This window comes from Oncorhynchus gorbuscha, linkage group LG05 (genome assembly GCF_021184085.1).
Source record: "Oncorhynchus gorbuscha isolate QuinsamMale2020 ecotype Even-year linkage group LG05, OgorEven_v1.0, whole genome shotgun sequence".
Lineage (NCBI taxonomy): Eukaryota > Metazoa > Chordata > Actinopteri > Salmoniformes > Salmonidae > Oncorhynchus > Oncorhynchus gorbuscha.
The window spans coordinates 43,434,938-43,461,719 of NC_060177.1; the positions used below are offsets into that span (position 1 = coordinate 43,434,938).

The window sequence follows — 26,782 nt, forward strand, 5'->3', positions numbered from 1 at the left end:
ATGTTTCTGTCGATATTATGGAGTTAATTTGGAAAAAAGTTCACGTTTTAATGACTTAATATATATATATATTTTTTTCCCTCCCCAAATGTGATGAACAAAATGGAGCGATTAGTCGACACAAATAATATTTTTTGTAAAAACGGAACATTTGCTATCTAACAGAGTCTCCTCATTGAAAACATCTGAAGTTCTAAATGATTTTATTTGAATTCTTTTCTGGTTTCAGTGGAAAATGTTGCATGCTGAATGCTAACGCTAAATGCTACATTAGCCATCAATACTGTTACACAAATGCTTGTTTTGCAATGGTTGAGAAGCTTATTTTGAAAATCTGAGATGACAGTGTTGTTAACAAAAGGCTAAGCTTGAGAGCAAATAGATTAATTTCATTTCATTTGCGATTTTCATGAATAGTTAACGTGTGTTAAGCTAATGAGCTTGCGGATAGATTTACACAATCCTGGATACAGGTTTTTTTTCGTAGCTAAACGTGACGCAGAAAACGGAGCGATTTGTCCTAAACAAATAATCTTTCAGGAAAAACTGAACATTTGCTATCTGAGCGTCTCCTCATTGAAAACATCTGAAGTTCTTCAAAGGTAAATTATTTTATTTGAATGCTTTTTTGTTTTTTTGTGGAAAATGTTGCATTTTACATTTACATTTACATTTAAGTCATTTAGCAGACGCTCTTATCCAGAGCGACTTACAAATTGGTGCATTCACCTTATGACATCCAGTGGAACAGTCACTTTACAATAGTGCATCTAAATCTTAAAGGGGGGGGGTGAGAGGGATTACTTATCCTATCCTAGGTATTCCTTAAAGAGGTGGGGTTTCAGGTGTCTCCGGAAGGTGGTGATTGACTCCGCTGTCCTGGCGTCGTGAGGGAGTTTGTTCCACCATTGGGGAGCCAAAGCAGCGAACAGTTTTGACTGGGCTGAGCGGGAACTGTACTTCCTCAGTGGTAGGGAGGCGAGCAGGCCAGAGGTGGATGAACGCAGTGCCCTTGTTTGGGTGTAGGGCCTGATCAGAGCCTGGAGGTACTGAGGTGCCGTTCCCCTCACAGCTCCGTAGGCAAGCACCATGGTCTTGTAGCGGATGCGAGCTTCAACTGGAAGCCAGTGGAGAGAACGGAGGAGCGGGGTGACGTGAGAGAACTTGGGAAGGTTGAACACCAGACGGGCTGCGGCGTTCTGGATGAGTTGAAGGGGTTTAATGGCACAGGCAGGGAGCCCAGCCAACAGCGAGTTGCAGTAATCCAGACGGGAGATGACAAGTGCCTGGATTAGGACCTGCGCCGCTTCCTGTGTGAGGCAGGGTCGTACTCTGCGGATGTTGTAGAGCATGAACCTACAGGAACGGGCCACCGCCTTGATGTTGGTTGAGAACGACAGGGTGTTGTCCAGGATCACGCCAAGGTTCTTAGCGCTCTGGGAGGAGGACACAATGGAGTTGTCAACCGTGATGGCGAGATCATGGAACGGGCAGTCCTTCCCGGGAGGAAGAGCAGCTCCGTCTTGCCGAGGTTCAGCTTGAGGTGGTGATCCGTCATCCACACTGATATGTCTGCCAGACATGCAGAGATGCGATTCGCCACCTGGTCATCAGAAGGGGGAAAGGAGAAGATTAATTGTGTGTCGTCTGCATAGCAATGATAGGAGAGACCATGTGAGGTTATGACAGAGCCAAGTGACTTGGTGTATAGCGAGAATAGGAGAGGGCCTAGAACAGAGCCCTGGGGGACACCAGTGGTGAGAGCGCGTGGTGAGGAGACAGATTCTCGCCACGCCACCTGGTAGGAGCGACCTGTCAGGTAGGACGCAATCCAAGCGTGGGCCGCGCCGGAGATGCCCAACTCGGAGAGGGTGGAGAGGAGGATCTGATGGTTCACAGTATCGAAGGCAGCCGATAGGTCTAGAAGGATGAGTGCAGAGGAGAGAGAGTTAGCTTTAGCAGTGCGGAGCGCCTCCGTGATACAGAGGAGAGCAGTCTCAGTTGAATGACTAGTCTTGATTTCTCCCTAAGAATTAGCCCTCTAACTCCCTGACCCTGTATCTCTGCGGGGAGATCGCCAAGATGATAGTGAGGTATAAGACAATTTGCAAAAATGGTTTCAACTGTGTTATTCTCTTTGACATTTGTCTTCATACAAATGTCTAAGAATATTGGTAATAGTAATAATTTGTCATCCAGACAAACTATTTACTGTATTTCCTGAATCAGAAATGCCCTAAACTAAACTGTTGTTCTGGTCTGTCCTCTCTCGAGGTTATGGCGAAGGTGACCAAAGATGGTGTCAATATGCATGAAAGGATCATTTGATCAAGAACAGTGTGAGCCTCACCCCCTCTAACCGGCTGAAGTAATGGCGACAATGGTGTTCACTATGGTCCTTCACCACTTCTGCCTGAGACCTGAGTCCAAGCCAGCAACCTGTGCACGAACTAAGACACTACCTGAAGAAAATTAAAGAACACCAGAAGAATGAGTGCCTGGAGGGAGGAGTGGTCAACCATGCCCGCAATTGATGTATGCTTGTCCAAAATGGTTTATTTGGTTATCAGGTTAATTGTGGAGGTCTACACACTGCGAAATGTATAGTCATTTAGACAACAAAAAATGCATTAAGATACCGATCTGTCATTAACATGCCACTTGCAACAAAAGCTCCAGCTGATGTCAATGCCATAATTGAAATTGTGTAATGAAGCAAAGGTCTTAAGTTAAAACATTCTACTGCAATGGTTTTATAGGTAAGAGCTATGGAAAGAGTCTACAGATCCCTTGTCTGTATTTTAGATTGTAGAACCCAGAGTGAAGGGTTTGAAAGAATGAAGTTATGGTTTTATGTATTGATTTCACTTACTTTAATAGAAGCTATAATCTAATGCTTACCTTAAAATGTAACGATAATTATCAGTAATAAGAGGGAATGTGAAGGAAAATATGTTTGTGCTTTTCTAATAACCAATTCGACTGGGTTCGTGCAAGTGACTGATTCATCGTGCCTGAGAGGAATCCTCAATATTAGAATAAGCAATTTGGCAGTACACCCAGAACATTGTTTTGAGAACTGAAAGGGGTGTCTCAGTTTCAAGGTCTCAGCTTGGAGAGAAGCCTTGTGAGGTATTGGTCAGTCACATGCATGAAACAAATGTTAATGAGTTTGTTGGAACCTCTCCAGCTTGCTGATAAATTATTAATTTAATATTGACTTCAGGTGTCCCTGATGGTAATTTCCACGACAAGCTGAGACCTCAAGATGTTGTTGCATCCTTTTGTTTACTGGTGATGAATTATGCTGTTTGTTCTCGATAATTCGGTGGTTTGATATAATTCGCTTCAAGGAGTTTCTTTTTTTCAAAGTCGCTGAAATTCTTTGAACGTTTTCTTTTACATCCATCCATTGTTTGGTTTAGGTGACTTGCTCCAATTCCACACAATACTTATGTATTGGTTTTTGAAGCATCGTCAGGTCTGCACCAAGTGCACATTGTTAGTCTAATCAGGATTCACAAAGATTAACTGGTTAGTCCATACTTACCTTATTCTAAAACTCCCTAGTCTAGAACTAATTAATCTGAAGTTAAGCAATGTATCTGAAAACTATTTTTTCAATCTGGATATATTTAAGTAGAATTAGCCTAGTGCAGACCTGACAGTGAAATGCTAACTTACAGGCTCTAACCAATAGTACAAAAAAGGTGTTAGGTGAACAATCGGTAAGTAAAGAAATAAAACAGTAAAAAGACAGGCTATATACAGTAGCGAGGCTATAAAAGTAGTGAGGCTACATACAGACACCGGTTAGTCAGGCTGATTGAGTTAGTATGTACATGTAGACATGGTTAAAGTGACTATGCATATATGATGAACAGAGAGTAGCAGTAGCGTAAAAAAGGGGTTGGCAGGTGGTGGGTGGCAGGACACAATGCAGATAGCAGAGTTAGCCAATGTGCGGGACCACTGGTTGGTCGACCCAATTGGAGGTCGTATGTACATGTAGACATGGTTAAAATGACTATGCATATATAATAAACAGAGTAGCAGCAGCATAAAAAGAGGGTTTGGGGAGGGCACACAATGCAAGTAGTCCGGGTAGCCATTTGATTACTTGTTCAGGAGTCTTATGGCTTGGGGGTAAAAACTGTTGAGAAGCCTTTTTGTCCTAGACTTGGCACTCCAGTACCGTTTGCCATGCGGTAGTAGAGAGAACAGTCCATGACTGGGGTGGCTGGGGTCTTTGACAATTTTTAGGGCCTTCCTCTGACACCGCCTGGTGTAGAGGTCCTGGATGGCAGGCAGCTTAGCCCCAGTGATGTACTGGGCCATACACACTACCCTCTGTAGTGCCTTGCGGTCAGAGGCCGAGCAATTGCCGTACCAGGCAGTGATGCAACCAGTCAGGATAACCTCAATGTTGCAGATGTAGAACCTTTTTGAAGATCTCAGGAACCATGCCAAATCTTTTTAGTTTCCTGAGGAGGAATAGGCTTTGTCGTGCCCTCTTCACGACTGTTTTGGTGTGTTTGGACCATTCTAGTTTGTTGTTGATGTGGACACAGAGGAACTTGAAGCTCTCAACCTGCTCCACTGCAGCTCCGTCGATGAGAATGGGGGTGTGCTCGGTCCTCCTTTTCCTGTAGTCCACAATCATCTCCTTAGTCTTGGTTACGTTGAGGGAGAGGTTGTTATTCTGGCACCACCCGGCCAGGTCTCTGACCTCCACCCTATAGGCCGTCTCGTTGTTGTCGGTGATCAGGCCTACCACTGTTGTGTCGTCTGCAAACTTAATGATGGTGTTGGAGTCGTGCCTGGCCATGCAGTCGTGGGTGAACAGGGAGTACAGGAGGGGACTGAGCATGCACCCCCGGGGAGCTCCAGTGTTGAGGATCAGCGTGGCGGATGTGTTGTTACCTCCCTCACCACCTGGGGGTGGCCCGTCAGGAAGTTCAGGATCCAGTTGCAGAGGGAGGTGTTTAGTCCCAGGATCCTTAGCTTAGTAATGAGCTTTGAGGGTAAGTGTTCCTTTTTTCCAGGTGGGAAAGGGCAGTGTGGAGAGATTGCATCATCTGTGGATCTGTTTGGGCGGTATGCAAATTGGAGTAAGTCTTTGGTTTCTGGGATAATGGTGTTGATGTGAGCCATTACCAGCCTTTCAAAGCACTTCATGGCTACGGACGTGAGTGCTACGGGTCTGTAGTCAATTAGGCAGGTTGCCTTTGTGTTCTTGGGCACAGGGACTATGGTGGTCTGCTTGAAACATGTTTGTATTACAGACTCAATCAGGGACATATTGAAAATGTCAGTGAAGACACCTGCCAGTTGGTCAGCACATGCCCGGAGCACACATCCTGGTAATCTGTCTGGCCCCACAGCCTTGCGTATGTTGGCTACGGAGAGCGTGATCACAGTCGTCCGGAACAACTGATGCTCTCATACGTGCCTCAGTGCTGCTTGCCTCGAAGCGAGCATAGAAGAGATTTAGCTCGTCTGGTAGGCTCGTGTCCCTGGGCAGCTCGCAGCTGTGCTTCCCTTTGTAGTCTGTAATAGTTTGCAAGCCCTGCCACATAAGACGAGCGTCGGAGCAGGTGTAGTATGATTCAATCTTAGCCCTGTATTGACGCTTTGCCTGTTTGATGGTTCGTCGCAGGGCATAGCAGGATTTCTTGTAAGCTTCCGGGTTAGAGTCCCGCACCTTGAAAGTGGCAGTGCATGTAATCCATGGCTTCTGGTTGGGGTATGTACGTACAGTCGCTGTGGGTACAACGTCCTCGATGCACTTATTGATAAAACCAGTGACTGATGTGGTGTACTCCTCAATAACATCGGAAGAATCCCGGAACATGTTCCAGTCTGATAGCAAAACAGTCCAGTAGTTTAGCATCTGCTTCATCTGACCACTTTTTTTATAGACCGAGTCACTGGTGCTTCCTGCTTTAATTTTTGCTTGCAAGTAGGAATCAGGAGGATAGAGTGGTGGTCAGATTTACCAAATGGAGGGCGAGGGAGAGCTTTGTACACACCTGTGTGTGGAGTACAGGTGATCTAGATAGAAATTCGGTTTTACTGATTTAAGTTTCCCTGCATTAAAGTCTCCGGCCACTAGGAGCGCCGCCTCTGGGTAAGTAGTTCTGTTTGCTTATTTCCTTATACAGCTGACAGTGCTGTCTTAGTGCCAACATCAGTCTTTGGTGGTAAATACAGCCACGAAAAGTCTGAATATAAAAAATTAAAAAAACCTCTAGGCAAGTAGTGTGGCGTGCAATTTATCACAATATACTAGACTTCAGGCGAGCAAAATCTAGAACCTTCCTTAGAGTTCATGCACCAGCGGTTTACAAATATACACAGACCACCCCCCTTGTCTTACCGGAGTGTGCTGTTATCTTGCCGGTGCAGCGTATATCCTGCTAGCTGAATATCCATGTCGTCATTCAGCCACGATTCCGTGAAACATAGGATATTACAGTTTTTGATGTCCCGTTGGTAGGATATTCGTGATCGTGCCTCGTCTAATTTATTGTCCAATGATTGCACGTTGGCGAGTAGTATTGACGGTAAAGGCAGCTTTCCCAGTCGCCTTCTCCGGGTCCTGACCAGGCATCCGGCTCTTTGTCCTCTGAACCTGCGTCGCTTCCTCTTGCAAATAGCGGGGATGTCGGCCCTGTGGGGTGTTTGGAGAATATCTTGTGCGTCGTCCTTGTTGTAGAAAAGTCTTTGGCTAATCCAAGGTGAGTAATCGCTGTCCTAATATCCAGCTCTTTTTCGCAGTAAGATATAGTTGCAGAAACATTATGTACAAAATAAGTTACAAATAACGCAAAAATATATATAATAGCACAATTGGTTGGGCACCCGTAAAACTGCTGCCATTTCTTCCGGCGCCATTTTACATGATCTCTGGGAAAGTGGAGTTTCACTTTTCCACACTGACCATAGAACAATGATGTGCACCTGTTTGGACAAGAATCCACACATTTTCATATAAAGTGACCATAATTTACAGATAAAGAAGCACTCAAATGATAACGCATCTCCCCAACAGAAATCACCGGAAACTATACAGTGGAAATTCCCTTTATTATTATAGACAAGTTCTACAATTGCATGAGTTAGAGTAAATCAAAGATTACAGTACAGGTATGTCATAGTACGTATTCCAATTGAATGAGGATGCTAGTATGGACATGAACCTTATGGTGGAACAAAGGTCAGCCATTTTGGTCAGGGAGGTGTTCAACCATGGTTCGCCAGTGCTGTGATAAGTGTAAAATAATGAATTTGAAGAATGTATCTGCACTGTATGTTTGTTAGCTAGCCAGCTTCAGAGGAATGATTCAATACATTTTTCAAATTAACTGCCAATATGACAACATTCCATTCAAACAATGCCGTCAATCCACAGCATGTCTCAAATCAGTTGATGATAGTACTTAAACAAAGTTGTAAATGCAACAAGTATTGATATTGTATCATATAATAACACTCACAGCTTTCCAAGAAAACAAAAATGCAGACATTTATGGTCTTTTTCCATATATATTATAGAGCAGGGCTCGCCAACCATGTTTCCGGAGCGCTACTGTCCAGTAGGTTTTCACTCCAACCCTAATCTAGCGCAACTGATTCAAATAATTAGCTGGTTGATAAACTGAATCCTATTAGTTACAACTGGGGTTGGAGCAAAAACCTACAGGAGGGTGGCTCTCCAGGAATAGTTGGACAGCCCTGTTTTTAGAGGCTATTTATACACAGCATTCACAATAAACCCGTATAAAAACTATACTTATAATTATATTACAATATTTTAAGTTTACAATTCTAATACACAATTTCTGAAATCAAATGCCTTACTTTTATTTTCCTGCATAAGAAAAATCTGGATTATGCCTCTACTGCCATCAATTTCAATTAGACTGGTTTGGATTTCTCCCTGACCAATATAGATGGGGTAAAGAGGTCAATGGAACGCAGACCGTGGGGGAGCACCTTCAAATCTGATCGAACAAAGTGGATATTCATCAAATCCCTCATTATTGATGTATTGTAGCAGGCCCACAATGTGGTTACTAAAAGGCAGATTTGGATATATTTGGATGTTTACGCTGCATAACATTTAGAAGTAGTTCCTTTTCAGCTTTAGAAGAAGTAACTGCTAAATGCTACCTCCCGTTCGTATAAGCTGGTAGCACAGCTAGCATAGAGAAATCGGTGGTGGTAGTCAATTTAACTGAAATCCAGTTGATTATTAATATTTGTTTTACCTCAACAGTGTGAAATACACAATAGCAGCCTAAAAGAAGGAACATTTTGCTGGGGGGCAATGAGAAGAGTTGGGATCTTTTCCCTACGCATTTCCATTGTTTTGGTTGAGATCCATTGACCTCATTACTGCTTCTATGGCTGCTATTTTAACCACATTCTGGAGCTTTGAGGGCTGTTTATGACATAGATCCTATTAAATTACTAGATGGGCTATGAGTATTCCTACGAGTTGGTACACCGGAATAACGAGTCGAAAATCTCCAGGAAACAACCCTCACCACCCCCAATTGCTATGACAGAGAGGGGTCAATGTCAGTTCAGTTAGTGGGGAGGTACTAAAACATCTTGCCTGAGTACAAGGACATCTTTTATACCTGTAAAAGGTCCTGAGATAAGTTAGGGTGGAAGGGAGAAAGGGACAAGACTGTCACCGGGTAAAAAAAACGTGCTTTTTGTGTTACATTTGGGGCAAGTGGGGAGATAAGTTGATTACGGAGAGTGCCTTTCTTTAGTCACTTTCAAGGGGTTGGGCCACCATTGCAACATGGTTAAGGGCTGAAAGAAAGGGAACACACTATGGGGTGTTGACTCGGTATATCTCAATAGTCTGAAGTGACTTCATCTCTGCTCATTCAAAAGAGCATGATGGGGGGGAAACACTCAGAGAATTTCTTGGTTTTCAACAATCTTGTTCTTCACATTTCCCAGACAAAGGAGAAGTGATGAGGAGAGGAAGCCATTTCAGACGATTGAGATACACCCTTCAGGTGTGTATTTAGTAGCTACGGCCAAACAGAGTGTAGTACTGGGCGGCCTCCTTGCCGCTGACGCACATCTGGCCTGGCTGCAGGGGCTTGAGGGGCTTGAAGGGGATACACAGGCTCTTTGCACCCATGGAGGGGGCACCGGGCTCCAGATCCTGGTCCCTGGAGAGGGGGGACAAAGAGACAGGATAGGGAGTTGACAGATTTATTGAGCTTCATTCTACATTTGCTACCGCTTCACTAAGAGACGATAATGCATATTGATGCGATAATAAAAAATTGCAAGACTTGTTATACACATGTACAGCGAGGAGAACAAGTATATGATAACCTGCTAAATCAGCAGTGTTTCCTATTTACAAAGCATGTAGAGGTCTGTAATTTTTTATCATAGGTACACTTCAACTGTGAGTAAAAGTAATTAATTTGCATTTTATTACATGAGATAAGTATTTGATCACCTACCAACCAGTAAGAATTCTGGCTCTCACAGACCTGTTAGTTTTTCTTTAAGAAGCCCCCCTGTTCTCCACTCATTACCTGTATTAACTGCACCTGTTTGAACTCGTTACCTGTATTAAAGACACCTGTCCACACACTCAATCAAACAGACTCCAACCTCTCCACAATGGCCAAGACCAGAGAGCTGTGCAAGGACATCAGGGATACAATTGTAGACCTGCACAAGGCTGGGATGGGCTACAGGACAATAGGCAAGCAGCTTGGTGAGAAGGCAACAACTGTTGGCGCAATTATTAGAAAATGGAAGTAGTTCAAGATGACGGTCAATCACCCTCGGTCTGGGGCTCCATGCAAGATCTCACCTCGTGGGGCATCAATGATCTTGAACTACACGGCAGGACCTGGTCAATGACCTGGTCAATGACCTGAAGAGAGCTGGGTCTCAGCTCCAGACCACAGTCTCAAAGAAAACCATTAGTAACACACTACGCCGTCATGGATTAAAATCCTGCAGCGCACGCAAGGTCCCCCTGCTCAAGCCAGCGCATGTCCAGGCCCATCTGAAGTTTGACAATGACCATCTGGATGATCCAGAGGAGTAATGGGAGAAGGTCTGATGAGACAAAAATATAGCTTTTTGGTCTAAACTCCACTCGCCGTGTTTGGAGGAAGAAGGATGAGTACAACCCCAAAAACACCATCCCAACTGTGAAGCATGGAGGTGAAAACATCATTCTTTGGGGATGCTTTTCTGCAAAGGGGACAGGACGACTGCACCGTATTGAGGGGAGGAGGGATGGGGCCATGTATTGCGAGATCTTGGCCAACAACCTCCTTCCCTCAGTAAGAGCATTGAAGATGGGTCGTGGCTGGGTCAGCTGAAAGTCTGTATTGCCCAGCGACAGCCCCGAAACCTGAAGGACCTGGAAAAGATATGTATGGAGGAGTGGGCCAAAATCCCTGCTGCAGTGTGTGCAAACCTGGTCAAGAACTACAGGAAACATATGATCTCTGTAATTGCAAACAAAGGTTTCTGTACCAAATATTAAGTTCAGCTTTTCTGATGTATCAAATACTTATGTCATGCAAGAAAATGCAAATTCATTACTTGAAAATCATACAATGTTATTTTCTGGGTTTTTGTTTTACATTCGTCTCTCACAGTTGAAGTGTACCTATGATAGAAATTACAGACCTCTACATGCTTTGTAAGTAGGAAAACCTGCAGTGTATCATATATTTGTTCTCCCCAATGTACGTATATATGCATCACGGTCATTGAGAGATACGTACTTGGCAGTGGTCTTCTTGATCCAGTCTTCACACTCGATTTCTCCACAGAAGGGGATCTGGACAATCTGTGGACATCCCCCCCAAAATAAAAATAAAACGGTCAGTGTGTTTGTATTAGTTAAGCCAGCCAGAAGTGAAGAAAACTGACAGGAGTGGGACTGCCCCATTTCCCAAAAAATACTTTATTTTTTCCCCCACTCCTGTCAGTTTTCTTTAGCTTTATTGAAGAGATAGTACAATGTGATATACGGGGAAGGGTGAGTCAAAGGGCAGTGGGCCTGATACGAACCTATGAAGACTCTGGCTTACATGTGTTCCGGGGTGAGCGGCTGTAACCGCTGTACCACACAGGCCATGAAGACTTCATCTCTGATGTAGGTTCAACATATATAACAGATAAACAGTGTAACTCACCATGCCCTGGTCCAGGTCTTTCTGGAACTGTTCCATAGAGTCTGCTACCACCATGTGCTTGTTCAAATCGTCTGATGCCCTGCGACACAGAAATATTTGATATTAGTCCAGTATTCGACAGGTCACACGTGTGTGTGTGTGTGTGGTGTACATTAGCCCCAGTGCAGTAGCTGAGAGAGATACACAGAGACCGAGAGAGACGCACATAAAGAGCGCAAAACCGAGAGCATGTACAGTCGTGGCCAAAAGTTGAGAATGACACATTAATTTCCACAGTTTGCTGCATCAGTGTCTTTAGATATTTTTGGCAGATGTTACTATGAAATACTGAAGAATAATTACAGGCATTTCATAAGTGCCAAAGGCTTTTATTGCCAATTACATGAAGTTGATGCAAAGAGTCAATCTTTGCAGTGTTGACCCTTCATTTTCAAGACCTCTGCAATCCACCCTGGCATGCTGTCAATTAACTTCTGGGCCACATTCTGACTGATGGCAGCCCATTCTTGCATAATCAATGCTTGGAGATTGTCAGAATTTGTGGGGTTTTGTTTGTCCACCCGCATCTTGAGGATTGACCACAAGTTCTCAATGGGATTAAGGTCTGGTGAGTTTCCTGGCCATGGACCCAAAATATCTATGTTTTGTTCCCCGAGCCACTTAGTTATCACTTTTGCCTTATGATAAGGTGGTCCATCATTCTGGAAAAAGCATTGCTGAAAAGGCATCTTCACAAGGTCCTTTGCTGTTGTTCTGGGATGGATTTCCACTTTTCACACCAAAGTACGTCCATCTGTAGGAAACAGAACGCGTCTCCTTCCTGAGTGGTATGACAGCTGCGTGGTCCCATGGTGTTTGTAATTGTGTACTATTGTTTGTACAGATGAACGTGGTACCTTCAGGCATTGGAAATTGCTCCCAAGGATGAACCAGACTTGGAGGTCTACAATTTTTTTCCCCTGAGGTCTTGGCTGATTTCTTTTGATTTTCCCATGATGTCAAGCAAAGAGGTACTGAGTTTGAAGGTAGACCTTGAAATACATTCTCAGGTACACCTCCAATTGACTCAAATGATGTCAATTAGCCTATCAGAATTTTCCAAGCTGTTTAAAGGCACAGTCAACTTCTGACCCACTGGAATTGTGATAGTGAATTATAAGTGAATTATAAGTTAAATAATCTGTCTGTAAACAATTGTTGGAAAAATGACTTGTGTCATGCACAAAGTAGATGTCCTAACCGACTTGCCAAAACTATAGTTTAACAAGAAATTTGTGGAGTTGTTGAAAACTAGTTTTAATGACTCCAATCTAAGTGTATGTATACTTCTGACTTCAACTGTATGTGTGTGAAGCATGTGTATATGCTGATAAGTCTTATAACGTGTGTGTGTGTGTGTGTGTGTGTGTGTGTGTGTGTGTGTGTGTGTGTGTGTGTGTGTGTGTGTGTGTGTGTGTGTGTGTGTGTGTGTGTGTGTGTGTGTGTGTTACCTAGAGGTTGGCCTTGATTTTCGAAAGTGTGTGTCTCCACACTTGTACGAGTGCGTGAATGTACATGCATTCTACCTCTTGAAGAGGTTGGTCTGGATGTCCTCCAGTAGCTGTGTGAGCCTCTTCTCTGTGTCGGCCTCGGGTAGGGTGATCTTCTCCCCCGTGTCTCTCCTCACGGCCACACACTGACCCTGCTTCAGGTCCTTAGGACCCACTTCCAGACGAATGGGCACACCCTTAGAGGGATGGATGGAGAGAGGGAGGGGAATAGAGAGAGAGGGAACAAGAGGGAATGAGCAAGAGAAAAAGAGAGACGGAAATAGAGTGAGACCCTTTCCTTTGATTAGACACTTGATATTGGACTGATGAGAAGTTCAGACCTGAAATCATCTAATTGTCAGTAGTACAAATGTATCCACAGGATCCATGGAGATGGGACAGGAGGCCCATGGACTACAGGTTCACTGTGGCAGTCATTTCGGCCAGTGCGGTCCATTGTAGAGGCACTGAATGACAAGGCTACAAACCCCTAAAAGGGGATTTCTTTTTTTGTGTACGACCCCAGTGGGAATCGAACCCACGACCCTGGCGTTGCTCGAGCCACGCTCTTACAAAGTGACCCAAACATGGCCAGGAGTTGTGGTTTTACCTTGAGCTCCCAGTGGTTGAACTTCCAGCCAGGGGAGTAGTTTTCTCTGAGGTCTGCCTTGACTCGGATCTCTCCCCTCTGCAGCCGAGCCAGGTACTTGGAGCACTGGGCCAAGAGAACCTCTTTCTCAGCCTCGGGCAGGGAGACCGTGATACCACATGGGATGATGATCACCTGAGTTAGAAGAGGAGCAGGAAAAGATGCAGAGTTAAATCAATTTGAATTGGCACTGAATTTACTACATCAACTTGACTCATGCTTATAAGGGTTGTTTTACAAATCTAAATGATTTACTTTTTTCCATCATTATAAATAAGAATTTCCTGGTAAAATAAAAAAAACGTACCTGGAGACATGCGACTTTGGGGGGCAGCACCAGGCCCATGTTGTCACCGTGGACCATGGTGAGCACGCCGAGGGTGCGGGTGGTGATGCCCCACGAGTTCTGATATGCCAGCTGCTTTTCACCTGGCTTCTTGGGGTCCTCGAACACAATCTCAAACATCCGCGAGAAGTTCTGTCCCAAGTGATGGGACGTGGCGCCCTGAGCGGAAGAGAAACATTTAGCTTGGTTGTTTTCTTATTGTTAAAAAGCAGACCTGGGTTAAAATACGGTATAAAATCTTTCAAATATCTATTTTTTCCTTGAGCCTACCTGGAGTGGCAGGTGGGTGGGGTTTGCACTTTGGGAACTTTTCTATATATGTTCATTGCAACAGGTAAGGTCAGTCAAGCACAACTAAAGTATTTGAAATTACATTTGAACCCAGATCTGTAAAAAGGCATGCGAGAGATGTTTCTCCACTGTGTGCTTTAGTTCAACTGCTTAGTACTTGTTGACTCCTTTTGTCTGCTAGATATTTTCCCCCTTTGGTCTGTACATGTCTGAATAAACTTGATAGGTGTAAGCACTCATGTGGAAGGCTCCAGCTATTTTAGAAGAGTTTCCTACATATTGCTTACAAGGGGGCCAGGAAAAGTGGCTTTCATCCAAGGTCCTAGTTTATGTTTGGCTGTTAGAATCTAAAAAATATATGAAGATAGTCTTGCTCACCCTAAATATTCTCCCTAGGCATTTACTCCATAAAATTATAGGGAGCATATAGTGTGTGACTATCCTTATTCATTTTTACATAAGTGTACTACTCTGTTAGTCAGCACTTGTTGACTTCGGCGATGTCATTTACAAAATAGCCTCCAACACTACTCAGCAAATTGGATGCCATCCGTTTTGTAACCAAAGCCACATATAATACCCACCACTGCGACCTGTATGCTCTCGTTGGCTGGCCCTCACTTCATATTCATCACCAGACCCACTGGCTCCAGGTCATCTATACGTTTTTGCTAGGTAAAGCCCCACCTTAGCTCAGCAGGTATATTTCACTGGTCAACCCCAAAGCCAACTCCTCCTTTGGCCGCCTTTCCTTCCAGGTCTCTGCTGCCAATGACTGGAATGAACGGCAAAAATCACTGAAGCTGGAGACCCATATCTCCCTCACTAACTATAAGCACCAGATGTCAGAGCATCTCACAGATGCCTGCACCTGTACATAGCCCATCTGTAAATAGCCCATCCAACTACCTTATCCCCATACTGTTATTTATTTTGCTCCTTTGCAGCCCACTATCTCTACTTGCACATTCATCCTCTGCACATCTATCACTCCAGTGTTTAATTGCTATATTGTAATTATTGCACCACTATGGCCCATTCATTGCCTTACCTCATATGCACACACTGTATATAGACTGTTTGTTTATTCCATGTGTAACTCTGTTGTTTGTGTCGCACTGCTTTGCTTAATCTTGGCCAAGTCGCAGTTGTAAATGAGAACTTGTTCTCAACTAGACTCCTGGTTAAATAAAGGTGAAATAAATAAAGTGTCTGGGTTAGAGTCCCACTCTTTAAAAGTGGCACCTCTACCTTCTATCTCACTGCGGATGTTGACTGTAATCCATGGCTTCTGGTATGTACGTACAGTCAATGTGGGGACGACGTTGTCGAGGCACTTATTAATGAAGCCAATGACAGAAGTGGTGTACTCAATGCCATCGGAAGAATCCCAGGAACATATTCCAGTCTGTTCTAGCAAAACAGTCCTGTAGTTTAGCATCTGACCACTTCCGTATTGAGTGAGTCATTTACTTCCTGCTTTAGTATTTGCTTGTAAGCACAAGTGAGGAGGATAGAGTTATGGTCAGATTTTTCAAATGGAGGGCGAGGGTGAGCTTTGTATGCGTCTCTGTGTGGAGTAAAGGTGGTCTAGAGTTTTTTTCCCCCTGGCTACACATGTAACATGCTGGTAGAAATGAGGTGAAACAGATTTAAGATTGTGTGGCCACTAGGAGCGCCACTTCTGGATGAGAATTTTCTTGTTTATTGCCTTATACAGCTCGTTGAGTGTGGTCTTAGTGCCAGCATAGGTTGAAAGATAATGATAAAATAATTCCACTCTGAAACCTTATAACTGTATGAAATTGATTAGAATCATGAAATTATAATCGTATGTGTGTAGTTTTATCGGAATTAGGTAAAACAATGTATCTGTATAGTGGAAAAACAGACTGTCTGAGCAAGGTGTTGCTTAGGATTTGAACTTGTATGTGGGTGCCTAGGAAAATACCAAAGAACAATTAAAACTGTTTCTACCGACCTGGCTAGGCCTCTGAGGAACCTATGAGAGCATAGGGAGTACTTAAAGGTTTCCCTAATCTCGGGGGAATGGAACTGTCGGCTGGGCAGGGATACACAGTGGTGAGAACTATGGAGATAAATCTCACCTACTGTTTGTGTGAAAGTATGTGCACAACTATGGAATGGATGTCTTTGTATAATGGACTTTAGAATGTTCTCTGAATAAACTGTACTATCTTTTTGCATAAACTGAGTCTTTGACAAATTATTATTAAACCCATGGTCTTACAGATCTCGGGGATTGGTCAGAGCTATTGATTGTCAGTTATTATCATTGGGATTGAAAATTCTCGTAACAGTTTGTTATGGTAAATAGTAGATAAGCTGTAGACCACACTATTTACCAATAGTTTATCACGAGACTACCTCAGGCGAGCAAAACCTTGAGACTTAATTAATATTAAATTTCATGCACCAGCTGTTATTGACAACTAGACACAGGCCGTCACCCCTTGTGTTACATGAGGCAGCTGTATGTTGTCCATGTCGTCGTTCAGCCACGACTAAGATTTTACCGTTTTTAATGTCCCGTTGGTAGGATAGTCTTGATCGGAGCTCATCCAGTTTATTATCCAATAATTGCACGTTGGCCAATTGGACAGATGGTAGAGGTGGCCACTCACCGTCATGGTAGAGGTGACCCACTCACCGTCGGATTTTTACAAGGCACCCCAACCTACATCTCAGTCTCTTCTTCATGTAAATGACAGGGATTTGGGCCTTGTCCGGTCTTTATAAATAAATTAATTTCCGTACGATGTTTTAAAGAAAAAAATATTTGTCCAGTAGGACGCTAGTAATCACTTTTGATATCCAGAGGCTCTTTTCGGTCATAAGAGAGGGTGGCAGAAACATTATGTACAAAATAAGTTACAAATGATACGGGAAAAAAAACACAATATCACAATTGGTTTGGAGACGGTAAAACGGCAGTCATCTCCTCTGATGCCATTATGTGCATCAAGTACGGAAAATGCAGGTAAGACATTCGGCAAAACAAAACGCATGTGCATTTGGTGGACATCGGGCATCAAAGGGCTCTAGCGTATTGTTATTCGTACACCTCTGAACGTAATTTGCAAACCAAGTGCGCACCGATTTTACATGTAGAATCGAGTAAAAAATTGTGAGTCAGACGTCTACAGTGGGTTGTCCCTAAAAACCACTACGCTGAACGATCGGCATACGAACGCTAGATCCACATTCAGTGCGATGTGTGCAAACCTCAAGAGTACCTGGATGGCTCTGCCACTGGCAGAGATGAAGGCCTCCACGGTGGTAGTGTAGTCACCTCCGGCAAACTTCTCCTTCTCAGTCTTCCTGCCCTTTACCACGGGGATGGCCATGAGCTCCTCGTACACCCGCGCATACAGGTCCAGGATCTGTAACACCTGGACACACGCACAGGAGGAGGGACAAGACAAGTCAGTTTTTATTACAAATACTACCATATTCAGAAGGCATGTAACTGGAAAATAATTCTGAAACTGGGAGGTATTAGCTACCCTAACATTAAGTTATCACTGAAATCATCCACCAACAATGTCAATCTCTGTGCAAATGGACAATAATGGTAATTGTATTAGGCCTAATTAACCCTTCACTAAACTCCGCTCTCGAACAGCAATTGTCCAATCAGAGCTTAACAACCGCAACCAACCAACCACTCGGACACGTCAGAAAAAATCCTCACGGCTTCCATGAGCTCTAATGGAGAGACGTGTAAATTGTGGAAAAAGCTTTGTGGACAACTTCATGCAGTCGAACACAAGCAAAATAATGAAGGATGCATATATGTTTGCTCCAAGGTAAGCAACTATGTTAATCTTTTGCATAATGTGTGATATCACAATAGATTAAAAAAAAAATGGCTAGACAAAGTCAGCAACAACTTTAACTTTACACAACTAAGCTAAACATTGCTAACTTAGCTAGCTACCTTGTTAACAACATTAGCTAGCTGGTTAGCTTTGTTAGACTACATGTATCACAAATCTTTAGCTGGCTAATTTCATTCCGCAATGTGTTGATGGGAATCCAAGTCTTCAGTACCCAAATCCAGCTGCTTTACTGTAATATGAGGTTTTGCCAAACCTATCATACATGACCAAATATCAACAGACACCAGGGGTCAAGTTTATCTCACATATACATAAATTATACACAACTTACATAACTCATACATAAGTTAATGTAATCACAAGTACAATGTAGGCAGCAAATGTCTGATTTACACATTTGATTCAGAAGACCACTGAAACAATATAACCCTAACACTATAAATATCTGGATGAATAACATTACATGTATCATCCCGTATCTACAGATAGGGCTCTACAGTGCGGCCATTTTACTTGCATATGTGCTTAAATATTTTACTGTGCAACCTGGAATTTTTATTTAGGAATTCCAGTGCATTTAGAAAAATTAAAGATTCTAGCTTCAACATCTCACAATTTTCATTGTGCTCCTAAATTTGTGCATGCCTATTTAAAAAAAAATAATTAAGGCACACGTGCTCCTTGTAAAAAAAAAAAAAGTCAGCGTAGAGCCCTGTGCAAGATGCAGCTTCCACTAACACCACAGGAGAGATAGCAACCAAATCACCAGAGGATACCGGAGATGATAGTTCAACAAAGGAGGAATTATCTGCACAGGGCCGGCAAGAAAAAAATATATTTAAAAAAATCAGCAGTCCAGCTGGCTTTTCATGCTATCCCACTTTTCTGCATTAAAGTGGACACACTCCAGGTGAAAGTCATTTTTACACATGACAAATACAATCACACCACGGCATCCCTGTAATTCCCATTTGTCCCATACTATGGTAGAGGAACTCATGATTAGGTTTGTAAGCATAGGTACCATCAGCTCTTTGACAGAGAGATTTACTACCAGTAAAGTTGACTTTGTTTGGGCACTTTACTTCCAGAAGCCATGGCTTGGGTTCTCATTACTCTAGACTTTCCTGTCAGGAGATGCCTAAATGGAGGGAGTGGGGGTTGACAACAAAGCCACATGGGAACACTTTGTGCCCAGTGACTTCAGTATACGGTGCTGCTGTCAGCAGCTCAAACTCCAGGTCTATCGTCATTGCCTTGGTCTGCACGGTCTTCTTCCTCTGCATGCTGGTGGCAAGACTGTCAGTCTGCTACCTTGGAGCACAACCTCTTAAAAAGACGAAGTAAGTGGCTGGGAGCAGACACCATGGCGGGTGTTGTTGCTCTGCCATCTTGTATCTTTTTCCAGTGCTTCAGACTGGGAGATCATTATATCACTGTTGTAATATCTTATTTTCATTCAGAACTGTAGAGATACATCTTGGTTGTTGATGCAGAGGAAATGTTGGGAACTCATCCATAGGGTTGGAGGTGGATGGTGGTGGTGCTGTTCTCCAATAGTGGGAGCTGCAAAAGAACAGAGAAAAACAGCTTTTACAAAGCACCAACTTGTTTAAATCATGTATGGTAGAATTCAATTTTTTTCATTGTGTATTTTGTGTTTCCAGAGTACATAGAGGAGCATCCCCAGTTGGAAGAAGAAAAGGAAGGGATGAGCTTAAAGATTCTACTAGCTCAAAAGTATGAGGAAATGGACTAGTATTAAGAAAAAGCATCCATGCTCTTCAGGAAACTCAAACCCCTAACCGGTTAACGCCAGAGTCAGTAAATAACAGCAGTGTCCCCCCAACTTCTTCCAATACTGCACTGGGTTTACTTATGGTCAGTTTAATAACTTGTGCACATTTTTCACATTACCAAATCAGAAACATATCCCCACAGACAACTATCCCCTTGACATACAAGAGTAGATTGGCAGATGCAGTTTGCTTGTGCCGATGAAACTTAAGACAATTTTGATCTGAACGATCTTGGCTTGTACATTTCATATGGATTTACAAAGTGTTAGCACTTTATTCAATGGACTTTATTTTGGACAGGCTCAGTTGTCTGTATGGCCTCACAAGGACAACATCACAGAAAACATGCCAGACAACTACAGGAGAGATTTTCCAACGACCTTTGAAATACTAGATTGCACTGAGTTAAAGATGGAGAAACCAAGCTCATTGCTCCTGCAAAGTAGGCTTGGGTGTAGATATACCAGGGTATTTGGAAATAACCATGGTATGGTTTTTCAATACATTTCAAACTATTTATTTGAAGTTTTAATACATTTTCATATTTGTAGATACTTTCAGTAAATATATGCAGTGAACTTGTTTATCTCTTAACGTATTGCACAACATTGTATTCTTTCACCAGTCACATAATTTTTCATTATGAAGCTTACCAGTAGTCCCCAGTCACATGGTGTTTGTTCACAAGCATACAACTAGGAGACTGGAGCCTTGTGAGTCACTCACTGTTGTGCAGCATGTACCAGGTGATCTAATTACAGCATGGAATTCACAACTAAATGTTTGCCAGCTAGTTAGATATCTTATAACTAAGTTAACTGTATAACATGTGCTAAATGCTTAGCAGTTGTGCATTTGGTTTGTCAATTTATTACCTAGTTAGCCATCTAACTAAGTGGTTAGCTTCTTCAGAAAAAGAGAAAGCTTTCCTTGGTAACAGCAGAGAATCCCCTCCTGGATCAAGAGCCTTGCCGTCTAATATTTATTTTGTGCGTGCAGCAAACTGTTAGTAGAATTTCTTTGTTACTTTTATAACTTTGAGCTGGGTTTCCTGTCCTGCAGTATCCTGTCCCGCAATACTTCAGGTCAGAGACTGTACAAAAAGTTTACAATGAGCTTGTTGGCATTGTTTAAGGGATTTTACATGTATTTGTTAACATAGCTAACCTTCGGATTACTGAGACTCGGTGAAGGTTGAAAACTTCAAAGCCAAACTTATTCCATCTACAAGTCTATCAACACACATAATTATCTTGATAGTATGTGACTGATGTGGCTCATTTGTTTGCATTCACCCTTTAAAATACTTCTCTCTCAGAAATGGATCCTGTGTAAACAGTAACATCGTAGAGCTACTGCAAAATTTGCTTCAATGTGGCTACCTTAAGAGAGGTGATGGGCCTATGGCAGACGAGGGGTTTCTCAATGAGTATGTTTACATGCACAGTGATAATTCAATATTAAACTGACTATGGAAGCAGGCAGATTATGCAATAGTCATGTAAACATCTTACTCTGCTTATCTTGAATAGTCTTAAGGTACAAATCTAAGTAAGCATACGCTGATTAAGTCACATGTTTTCTGAGCCCTCTTTAGAATGATTCGGACATGTAAATAGTTTAAGTGGGCGTTCCAGTGGTGGGTTTGATCTGCGCATTTGCTAGCACCAGCCGAGCTAGCCTCCCTCTTTAGTGTGACTGAAGTGAGTTCGGAACGAATGCATCTTAGAAGTAATTTTCACAAACTTGATATGTCCAAACAGAATCCAATATGCTTCCTGAAAATAACATGGTGGAATGTTTATGTTGGTTGCCAATTGTCTGCATTTATCAGAGTGCCATCAGGTAGCCTGATTTCAGAGTTATTAGGGAAATCGTTCTTCTTGAAAAGAATGTAAACACTTTAATCAAACTATTACATAAATCTGACTATCCACAATAATCATATTATGTGCATGTAACTGAGAAAGACAGAGGAAATTGGCCTTAGACTGAACATTCCTCCCTACAAATACCGAGATGACAAACATTTTGAAGCATAGGGTGCACGTGGAAAGGGAAATAGCCAAAATTAAGAAGTTTAAAGTAGTATCATGTAAGATCCCCAATTCCAGATGAGGAAACATAAAACAAGATATGCTTTGTGGTTAGTATGCTGTCCAACTTCCAGCTACACATTCATCAGTAAATGTAAATGTGTTCACTTTGACACTGTCCTAGGAACATAAGCATGCAAACATGAAGGTGAAAACATGACGACATCTGTTTATGCATACCCTACTGTTTCTGCTGCACACCATAGATTTATGCCAATACAGTAAGTACCTGCCCATGTCTAACATGGGTTTCTTTGATATGTAGCTAACAGTGAAAGATAATGGACTTGCCTAGGTTAATAATACCCTCTTGGTTGGATTGATTACAACATGCATTAGAGATTGTAAACAAGACATTCACGTGTAGCTCACCTATCAGTTGTAACTGCAGTAGACAGGTCTTCTTTTCCGACTCACTTTTGCCTTTGCCACCCCGACCACTGTAATAGGCTTCAATAGGAATCAATCTTCTTGCCTCTTGACTTATGCAACTGTTGTGGCAAGCTTGTAGTGGACATTTTATCTGGGGCTCTCCAGAGGTCCAAGGTGTGGATCAGCCCAACAACATGCGAGCAGTAACCTGTGGAGCTAGCATAGAACAGTATATTTGTTGAAGCGAGGGCGTTGGTTGTTTACGTTAGCATAACAGCTAGCTGAGTTTGTATGAGTTTGGTTTTTAAATGATTGTGAGACCTACCCTGCAGTTTAGGAACAATATTGCTCCTTTGTCATCTGCCTCTGCCTCGATGGTCAGCTAGTGGTGGTTCTCCCTCTTCCACTGGGATCTGTAGACTATGCCTCTATCCTAGTCCTCTTGCTTGCTGTGTTAAGCTCCTGCATAATTTTTTCGTGAATACAGCCTTCAAAAGGCATACTGAGGATCCTTTAGTTTGCTCCAATCTGATATAAGTGATGGTTGTCTCCAAAAGTAACTTAGTACCTCATTGGGGAGTTCCCTTAGCATTATTACTATGCACTTCTCCATTTTCACAGGAAAATAAAAGGCAAAGCTTGTCAGTTAGCAACAGTAACCAAGGTGTAGTACAAATTTATCCACAGAATCCATGGAAAAGAGATCCAGGGCCCATGGACTACAGGTTCACAGTGGCAGCCATTTTGGTCAGGGCGGTCCATTGTCCAGGAAACAATGAATTTGACAAGACTGCAAACTTTCAAATACATGCGTCTAAATCCAACTTACACAAAAAAAACAATGTTAAGCATTGTTTGAATGCACTCCCCAGACATGACAAGTTCTATGTTTTTTACTCAACATTCACAAGAGAAAATGGACTGTTAAATAATACATTGGCCTCGTTACCTCTTCGGTGGCCTCCTCTTTGGTGGCGAAAGCAGTGTGTCCCTCCTGCCACAGGAACTCTCTGGTCCTCAGGAAGGGTTGGGGGTGCTTGAACTCCCACCTCTGGGGATGAGTGAGAGAAAGCAAAAGAGAACTTGGAGAAATAGTAAAAATCACGATACATTCTGAAAAGATCACATTCGCAGTCAAACAGCAAGCATTACTTAAATTCAACATTAACCTAATACAAACAATTCAGTATGAATGAGGTTTGGGCAGTAGGCCTTATACATTATCAAAGCATATTGGATATATCCCTGGCCTGCAAATATTATTATTCTCAGACCATATTACACTTAAACTCAAGTTTTAATAAAATAGATCAGTTGGTGTAGCACTTGCAAGGCACTGCGAGGCATGAATTGAAATAATTCGCTTTTTATTTTACTAGACTGATTGTAACTGTATCTGATGGTCATGGTGCTTTCAAGACAACTGGGAACTCGACATCAGTGATCTTCAGGTCGGAAAGTCAGAGCTCTAGAAAGACACCCCAGTTTCCGACTTGGAATTCAAAATGATCCCAGTCAGATCACATTTCCCCCTGTATTATTTGACAGTCTCTCTGGGGTCATGGTTTTAAGTGCTTCAATCTTACGTAGGCTAGTAGCCTATCAAACTTTGCTGTGGCCAGGGTCGTGGAAGCTCTCCAGGTACGATAATTTGAGTGATCCGATTGGCCAGCGCTGTAGGCGTACTCGAGTTCGCCACAGATCTCCCGGTCCATCGGGTAGGCGGAGTTTGACTTTTTGGGAAAATAAAATGATTCAAAATGGGAAAACTGTGCTTACAGTGTGCAGGGCTTCTGAATCAAGTGCAACTATTCACAATGCAACACAAATAAAACATTTAAAAAAGGAGCGCAAGCCTTTATTGTTGGCTTTATACAGAAATGTTTGGTGATCGACTGGGAATGCCTTGCGATCAACTGGTTGGTGACCACTGTCCTAAACAGTTCTGACAAAAAAGACAGTGGACATACTAGACAGGGTTGAAGTCTTCTATTTTCAGTAGGTTTTTCCATTTTGAAATTGTACTGACCCTAACAGTGATGGTGAATATGACAATTATCATTCGTGGATTGGACACTGACCACAACGTTGCACCACTGGTTGAGTTTGATGGGGAGGTCTCTGTGGGACTGGACCCATTTGGCATAGGAAGGGTACATCACTGTAAAAAGAAAAGACGAAGAATGCATTGGTCAGGGTGTGAATTAGTAAATTAATACATATATGGCATAGAGAGGGTAGAAGTAGTAAGTGCCTTGCATGAAAATATCCATAGATACGTTGTGTCGTGAATTACACCTGTACAATGTAGTTCTTTGAGACCTAGTGAAAAGCATCTGGCATCTGTCAAGTTTAACTTTAAAGTCTGACAGAAGTGGTCAGGTGTGTTTCTTACCAGTTTCACTAGTGGGTCGGATAGCGACGGGTTCGGCAAGCTCAGTGTTCCCTGACCGCGTTACCCAGGCGACCTGGAGGCAGCACACACACAGTTCACTACAAATGTGTCAAATCAGTTAAAGGGGGGGGATCTTCAGTATGACAAGAAATATGGTGATCACACATCACTTGAGAAGCGAGGACCAGGATTTCCAATAGAGAAAGATAAACACTGATACCACATCTCACCACTAGATGGTGTCAGGAACACCCCCCAGTCCCCCTCCTTCCAAACCCACACACACACTTCGCAACACCCACCTCAGGGGCAAAATCTGCGATGTGGGACTTCTCCTTCTCCAGGGCAGCCTGTGAGACAAACATGGGGAAGTAGCAGTTCTCCACGCCCAACTTCTTGATCTCACGGTCAACAAACTCCTTGATGGACTCCCAGATGGAGTATGACCAGGGCCGCAGCACATAGCAGCCGCTCACATCGTAGTACTCAATCATTTCTGCCTTAGTGATCACCTGGAGGGGCAGATGTGAAGGTAGACACTTGTCTTGAGCACTATACCATGGCTGCATTCTGATTCTCCGCCCTTTTTCCAATCCTCTAATGGATCTAAAACCACTAGATTGGTGTTATCATTGGCTGGAGGGACTTTCCACGATTGTTAAGTCAATGACAGGAAGTGTGCAAGTGCACACCCTAGCTCCAGGCCCTATTCCCAATTACTTTTTCACATCCTTTTAAATCCACCAGGGGAGTGTACAAGGAGTAGAAATGGAATTGGGCTTCAGTCCAAGAGGTTTGTGACAATCCCAAAACTACTGGCTTTAGTAGAGTTTAGACTGCTAGTCCAAAAACTGGGGCAATAGTCACTCGCACAGGTGTAGACTCACCTGAGAGTACCAATCAGACAGGTTCTCCTCCTTCTTAGCCTCCAGTCCCAGTCTACATGAGGAAAATACACAGAAATCAGGTGTGAAAACCACACAGTATACTACGGATGAGTTCAACAACCTTTTCTATTTTATTGATTAGTTGATGGTTGCTGGGGCCACAATATAGGAAGAGCTGTGCATGCATACTGGACATGGTGACTTGTCTATTGCAGAGGGAAAGCCATGTTTTGTATCTAGAGAAGTCAAATCTATGCCCACTTTGCCCAGCAATGGAAAATATCACTTCATTTGGTGTTTTTCAATTCCCTATTTCAAATAGATACGAATGAATTCGACAGACTAAACAATTAATCAAACTCATCCCTACAGAACAGTGCAGACACTCAGAAATCCATCTTCTGGTACAGTTAAAATGGTGAATCATAAGATGTTTGTCCTATGCTTTTAAATCCAAGATAAAAATCATGCTAATTGTAGAAAGTAATCAACAGCCAGCCATGAATAAAATAGTCTATCATAAAAGAAAGTCTATCATGTTGTAGCGTCTACTGTAGCCAGCTAGCTACCTAGCTCTGGGCCTGGGAAAACTGCTCAACTTCAGCACCAACCCGTCTGCTTGCCAGGCCCTGAATCCATGGGAATGCACCCATGGGGGACACCAAAACGACGTACAGAAATTAGATTGAGTAGAGACTGCAAATGGTGTCACTAACAAGACAGTCGAGAAATGCCATGACAAAATATGCATGTCCATTGAAAATGTAAAAAAACTGTTCCACTGCACTACATTTACATGATTTCAATTTTAGTCATCATTTAGCAGTCACTCTTATCCAGAGTGACTTACAGTAGTGAGTGCATATCATTTCATACTGGTCCCCCGTGGGAACCGAACCCACAAACCTGCCGTTGCAAGCGCCATGCTCTGCCAACTGAGCCACAGGGCACTACATATCAAAATCGGATTGGCTAATCATGCCGTCAATCCAAGGCCCTGCTGGTAGGATCAGGGGAAGATTTCTCCTCAGATACCAATATGGAAAACCCTGATTGGATAGCTATTCCTGTTTTCATTTTTCCCTCCAGACACCAGTCTGAACACAAGAGACGAATCATGATCATGATTGACAAGACTAATGTAATTTTCAATCACTTAAACCTTTAATTTTTGGTTTAAATATTCTTAGGCTTCCTCTGAAGGCTCTGAAGGTACAGCACTGTCCAAGGGAAATGGTTTGGGCCTATGGCACAGCAGATCAAACCACACAGGTAAGAATATCATAACACGTGCACACATTCTCGTATTGCTGACCCCAGTAGGAAATCGAAAGCACTACTCTGACAT

The 26,782-nt window shown here is 42.9% G+C and overlaps 1 protein-coding gene and 2 non-coding genes across 3 annotated transcripts in view; all 3 read right to left on the reverse strand.

The window, feature by feature from the left end:
- Window positions 1–7,072: 7,072 nt before the first annotated feature.
- LOC124035950 (bifunctional glutamate/proline--tRNA ligase-like) overlaps window positions 7,073–26,782 on the reverse strand; it is a 69,476-nt gene continuing 49,766 nt past the window's right edge. The window contains 12 exon segments of the mRNA XM_046349931.1: window positions 7,073–9,200; window positions 10,794–10,858; window positions 11,208–11,286; window positions 12,773–12,933; window positions 13,347–13,520; window positions 13,693–13,890; window positions 17,280–17,435; window positions 23,102–23,203; window positions 24,234–24,313; window positions 24,548–24,620; window positions 24,850–25,059; window positions 25,435–25,486. Of these exon segments, the coding sequence (XP_046205887.1) occupies window positions 9,050–9,200; window positions 10,794–10,858; window positions 11,208–11,286; window positions 12,773–12,933; window positions 13,347–13,520; window positions 13,693–13,890; window positions 17,280–17,435; window positions 23,102–23,203; window positions 24,234–24,313; window positions 24,548–24,620; window positions 24,850–25,059; window positions 25,435–25,486 (1,501 nt within the window). The 3' untranslated portion in view covers window positions 7,073–9,049.
- Window positions 13,090–13,221, reverse strand: LOC124036794. The gene has a single exon (XR_006839043.1). It is a non-coding gene; the product is annotated as a small nucleolar RNA SNORA5 (small nucleolar RNA).
- Window positions 22,813–22,947, reverse strand: LOC124036795. Its single transcript, XR_006839044.1, has one exon. It is a non-coding gene; the product is annotated as a small nucleolar RNA SNORA5 (small nucleolar RNA).